This window comes from Musa acuminata, chromosome BXJ1-10, assembly GCF_036884655.1.
Source record: "Musa acuminata AAA Group cultivar baxijiao chromosome BXJ1-10, Cavendish_Baxijiao_AAA, whole genome shotgun sequence".
Lineage (NCBI taxonomy): Eukaryota > Viridiplantae > Streptophyta > Magnoliopsida > Zingiberales > Musaceae > Musa > Musa acuminata.
This window is the reverse complement of record NC_088336.1, coordinates 10007666-10013831: the sequence shown is the minus strand read 5'-3', so window position 1 is coordinate 10013831 and position 6166 is coordinate 10007666. Positions and strand designations below refer to the sequence as shown.

At 40.7% G+C, this 6166-nt stretch overlaps 1 protein-coding gene across 2 annotated transcripts; it reads left to right on the top strand.

Moving 5' to 3' along the window:
• Nucleotides 1-2486: 2486 nt before the first annotated feature.
• Nucleotides 2487-5212, top strand: LOC135585177 (U-box domain-containing protein 14-like). 2 transcript variants are annotated; one of them, XM_065085748.1, is made up of 3 exons: nucleotides 2487-3466; nucleotides 3554-4451; nucleotides 5079-5212. In XM_065085748.1, the coding sequence occupies exons 1-2, from the start codon at nucleotides 2943-2945 to the stop codon at nucleotides 4437-4439; spliced, it is 1410 nt and encodes a 469-aa protein (XP_064941820.1). In that variant the 5' UTR covers nucleotides 2487-2942; the 3' UTR covers nucleotides 4440-4451; nucleotides 5079-5212. The 2 variants fall into 2 exon arrangements, with proteins under 2 accessions (XP_064941820.1, XP_064941819.1); XM_065085747.1 differs by having other exon boundaries at nucleotides 3554-5212.
• The last annotated feature ends 954 nt before the right edge of the window (nucleotides 5213-6166 follow it).

Here is a 6166-nt window from a genome sequence, read left to right as displayed (position 1 = left end):
ATACTCATTTATTATTTTTAATAATATAAATTGATATCTGTCAATTAATTATTTAATATAATATATTTTGACATTATGATGATATATTTTTTATATTTTCTGGGTTAAAATTAGTAAATAAACTATTTTAAAAAACTTTAAAAAAAAATAATTGTCATATAGACATTTCAAATTTATTTTTAATTTCTTAAATATTTTTTAAAAATTGTACCATATTTTTTAAGATATGTAAATATTATTATAATATTACTCGTGACTTTATTATTACATAAATTAGTTTTAAATTTAGATATTATTATTTAATTATATAATATAATTTAATATATTTATTTATTATTTGTAAATATATAAGTTAATATATCTCAATAAATTTTTTGACTCGGTTCAATTATTTGGATTACTTTATTAAAAAGATGGAGAGAGAAAATAGCAGTTTTTAAATTGAGAGAGAATTTATTGGATTGTTACTTTTACTATTTTGAAAATTTTAAGAAATTTTTGAAAGTTAGGATGTTTTGCAAGAATTTATTAAAACTAAAACGCTTTGCGAGAATTCACATTTTTAAGTTAAGTTAATTAATATTAACTACAGTTAGACATAATAGCTTGAATTTTCTTAATGAATTTTAACACGCCAAATATATATAGTTTTCTAGTTTTAATAATTAGTATCAATTAGTAGGCTATTTCCAAACTTTGAATATATATATACATACATACATATATATATATATATATATATATATATATATATATATATATATATATATATATATATATATACATACATACATATATATATATATATATATATATATACATACATACATACATATATATATATATATATACATACATACATATATATATATATATATATGCCCTATTTAAAAATTAGAATTTAGAGATAAAATATCTACCAAATCCTCCTTTTGCAAGTTCTTAATTAACTCAAAGAAATATCTATTAGACTGATTTCATGGAAAAATTTTGCTAGTTAAGAAAATTAGATAGATTTGTGATGATATATTTCTCGACCAGTGTTGACAGCCTTGTTTGATGAAATGCAGCAGTCACGTCCACAAGAGTTGACTCCTCTCGTTGTCCCATTGCAGCATGGATGCATCACCATCTCAAGGATTAGTCCGCACAATGTGCATCATGTGGATGTGTTGAGTCATTCCACCATTCAATATGTGATGTAATCATGTGGTGGTTTTGTTGAAATATTCTACAGTTTGACTGTTAAGTTGGTCTTCAATTTCTTGAATTAAAGCCAAGATCTCATTCTACTGTGTCTCACACCAAAGATGGTGGAGATGAGGCATGTAGTGTTTTTTTTTTACAGTGGTTTAACATTTACTATGTTTTGTGCACTGGTATTTTCAATGAAAATTTTAATTTGATTTATTTCTTTCAAAATCGAGTCCACCTATATTTTTAATTATTATTATTATTATTATTATTTTATAAACTCTTAATTGAGTTTGTTTTCCAAAAAATGCATATAATCCACTTCAGAAATGTAATACATCCAAACGTTCTACTCATCAGAGCATATAATGATAATAAAATAGAGGATAGATCAACAGGACCTCCAGACTTGATCAATAATACTTCATCCATTTTTTAATAAATATATCCAAAAGAAAGAAATCATCACTATCTAAGTTTATTCCTTTTTATTATATTTTATTTCTCGATAATATTAATAAAGTCATAAAATTTTAATACCATCAATGAACATATACTATATTTGTCATATTGTTGTATACCCTTTGGATTTGTTTATTGAAATAGACAACCTTAACCACTAGAATCTCCAATGAGAAATTTATTTTTGATTTATTTATTTCGGAACCTAATCTAATTATTCATCTTTTTCCCTTTTTAAAATTCTTATTGGAATGGACAAACCATCTGACATACTTCTGTGACATAACATATATTAAAGAGAAACTAGGTAATTAAATCACATTAGTCAAAGTCTCCCTCTCTCTCTCTTTCTATCTATCTTCTATTTCTCTTTTGCATCAATTATTTTATAAGCAGAACCACATCATGTTTCACCATGTTCTCTTTGTTCTCTATTTAATACATGCACTGTGCTTGCTTCCCGGATCTGAAGTGAGGTGACATCCACCTTCCCACCACACTCCCTTCCAAGACTTGAAGAAAGACACAACACACATCCCCTAAATGTCAACCTTGTTTGACTCTGATGGCACTCCCACCCCTTGCGCTGCTGTCAACAGTGAAGTGGTAGGTGCTTCACTCATTAATAAACTCAGGGAAGAACAACAGAGAGAGAGAGAGAGAGGCACGGAGAGTACATTGCAGATGGCCATCGTCCAACAAAAAGGAGATCCAGCTGCATGCTGAGGGAGACCAAGGAATGATAGAGTAAAATGCTTGGATTAGTTACGGATACCTTGACATCTAATCCATCTTATAGGAAAGACCCAACATGTTCCCTTCCGCTCATGGATGTTTTATTTCTTGGCCCATCCCCATGCATACATACCCTACTGTATTATGCAATGTGGTATAAATATGTGGGCACAATCCGTGCGTTCTCCAACTTAGATCATCACAAATGTGGTATAAATGTGATGTAAGTTGAGTGGATTCCATTAGTATCACATGCACTCTGAATTAGACTTTGATTAGCATATGACTCACAATTTTCTACCCATCTGTTTCTTACGCATTAGTTTACTTTTCCGAGTTGTTGGTGGGGCCTCTGCGTGGGACCATGACTCTTAAAGAAGGGGATATGCGATTATAATATCGCTGGAGGGAGCCAGAGGCGAGAGATAAAAGAGAGAAGCGAAGGAGCTGATAGTACGGAATCCATGGCTTCTTCCCCACGCTTTGGTTCTCTCCATTCTGTCCTGTCTCCCGTGCCATTCCACTAAAGGTGACGGCTTTGAGGACCCGCCATGGCCAAATGCATGCTCGCTGACGCCGCCGCCGGCTTTTGCCTCTGGCCGACCTTCTCCCCCGCCGCCCTCCGCCGCAGGATCCTCGAGGCGATTGCCTGCGGCGCCTCCCGCCACCGCGGCAGACGGAAGGCCTGCGGCGGCGTTGATGTGACCGAGCCGCTTCCCCGCAGACCGAGGCCTGGCCGGGCGGAGCGGCTCATCGAGCTACTGCAGGCGGAGCCCTCCGACTCCGGCTCCGACGAGGCGGACGACGCCGAGGCGCGGCGAAAGGTGGAGGCTTTCGAGGAGATCCAGTGCGTGGTCGGTCGGCTGCAGCTAGACGACCACAATGCTGGCGGGGATCGGCGGGAGGAGGCGGCGACGGAGGTGAGGAGGCTCGCGAAGGACGACCCCGAAGCAAGGGAGACGCTCGCGATGCTCGGAGCGATCCCGCCTTTGGTCGGGATGCTTGACTCCAAGGATCCTGATCTCCATGTCGCTGCGCTCTACGCGCTTCTCAACCTAGGGATTGGCAACGAGTTGTAAGCACCTCATTCTTCGATGTGAGATCGAACCTCGGTTTTTTATGCTGTTTTGCTGGGATTTCTTACCAATGTGTGCGTTTCCAGGAACAAGGCGGCGATCGTGAAGGCCGGCGCCGTCCACAAGATGCTACATTTGATCGAGTCCGGAAGCAACCCATCGATCTCGGAAGCAATCGTCGCCAATTTTCTCGGCCTCGGTGCGTTGGATTCAAACAAGCCCGTCATTGGTGCCTCCGGCGCGATCCCCTTCTTGCTATCCGCCTTTCGAAGCCCTGAGACGAGCCCCACGGCGAGGCAGGACGCTCTACGCGCCCTCTTCAATCTCTCCATCGCCTCCGTCAACCTCCCCCTCCTCGTCGACGCCGGCCTCGTCCCCTCCCTCCTGGCGGCGATCGGCGACATGGCGGTCACTGAACGCTCCCTCGCGGTGATATCCAACCTCGTGGCCTCTGGTGAGGGGCGCCGGGCTGTGAGCCGCTTCGCTGATGCTTTCGCCATCCTTATCGACGTCCTAGGGTGGTGCGACGCAGCCGCGTGCCAGGAGAAGGCAACGTACGTGCTGATGGTGATGGCCCACAAGGGGCACGGCGACCGGGCGGCCATGGTCGAGGCCGGGGCCGTCTCTGCCCTTCTCGAGCTCACGCTGCTAGGCACCCCGCTCGCCCAGAAGCGGGCCTCGCGGCTCTTGGAGATACTAACAGTGGAGAAAGGGAAAAGAGTGTCAGAGGCAGGAGGGAGTTCCGGCGTGTCGGCGGTGTCGGCGCCATTGTGTGGGGCGGCGGCGGAGACGGCTCCTGCTGAAGAGGGGATGAGCGAGGAGAGGAGGGCGGTGAGGGAGCTGGTGCAGCAGAGCCTGCAGAACAACATGCGAAGGATCGTCAGGCGGGCGAATTTGGCTCAGGACTTCGCGCCGTGGGAGCGGCTTAGAGCGCTCACCGCCACCTCTACGTCCAAAAGCTTGCCCTTCTGAGGCGACGAAAAGGTAATGGAATGGAGGATGGAAGGCTTCGATCGCTTCTCTTTCGTCGGTTTCTCACTAAGAAACCTCCCTTTTGTCTTCCCTGGTTTCGCCATCTATTCTGCCCGTGAAGTGCGAGCCATTTCTATCCTCTAAAACACTTCTTTTTTCCTCCTCTACGGTGCACTCTTTCTCCTGCACCGATGTCTTCTCTTCTTTTCTCGCCTGGTTTGGGTTTTCATTGTCCACATAATAGTCTTCTAAATAGAATACGTACAAAAGATCAGTCTTTTTCTCTCCATTCCAGATATCGCCTTCTTTTCTTCTCTGACATCAGATGTCTTGGTTCTGGTTCTGACGCAAGAGAGCATCTTTCGAGGCCAAAGTTTTGGAATCTCTCTCTCATTTTCTTCTTGATATGAGAGAAGAAAATTCATGCCTTGGTTTGAGTAATATATGAACATGAATGCCTAGAAGAAATGAAAATTCTTTATCTTTATCTAGAAAATAATGCAGTCTACTCCGCCTATTTATCCCTCTCTATCTTCTACAGGGGAGCTCATTCTGATCTCTAAATAAAGAAATGGAGTAGATAAGACTTCATCTTTTTCTTTGATGGCCCTTGCTAATGGGAAGCATGTGTTGTTGCAGGAGGAAGAGAGAGAGAGAGAGAGAGAGAGAGAGAGCAGATCCATGTGTGCTCAGCAAAACTCTACCTTTCTGTCTCTTCCATGATTACAATTTTGTAAAGCTTAAAGGTTCAGCCAGTCACCCTTTCTTTTGTCTGTTTGTGTGTCATTTTAGGAGAAAAATATTTATGTGAATTCTAGCATGTCTGTGGCTGTCACTTGTCAGAGAATAAAGTCGGAAGTAGAGAGAGTAACGTTCTGAAGGAGTTTTGGGGTAATTATTAATGCCTATTCAATTGGCATCACAAAGTTCACGTTCTAAATAATGTTTGGACCCATCACTGACCATTTGGAACCACATGGATTGAAGCCATAGAAGCAGAGAATCTTATCAGTGTTGTGAGTGTTCTTAAGGCTGGTCATGGAGTCCTTCCCTTTACTTTCTGCAAAGGTTTGGTGGGGGTTTGTTGTCTTCATATCAAACACATAAATGCCAGATCTAATCTTGCTGAAGGAAGAAAGCGGTCAGCAGAAAGCAGAAGAGCTATTGAAGTTTAAAGCTTGGAAGATCCAATCTTCTTTTCCCCCTCATATTCAAGTATTAATAGGTGCTGTATTTATAGGATAAGAAAGAATGTCTTGAGGCATTGTTTATGAGGTTTGGTAGCAGCTGTTGTTTTTTATGTTTGATTTACTAATTAAATGCCAAACAAAATTTAGCATTAAACAAAGTAGTAAAACATTTATCTCTGATCTTGATTCTTTCTTGGGTCTGTTTTCCAGTACTATATTCTTCATATTCTTCTCGAGGAGGCTTTTGTATTTGATGTGGAAAATTTTTACTTGAAAGTGCACAGCTTCCGATTAATTAAGAGAATATAATTATTACTTGGTGAATGAAGTTGAACCATGAACCAGTGTGGAGAGAATGCTTTTAGAGCAGAGTTACTACACGAGTGCTGCTCAGACAAGTAATCACTCTGCTAAAAGCTTAGAAAAATGTCTGTTAAACTGCAATTTTCTTAAAGTTCCAAGTAACATATGATGAGGTTCGACATCGAATCGTATCGATCCAATGCAAAAGTGCCAAAATGGTCACAAATTGACAAG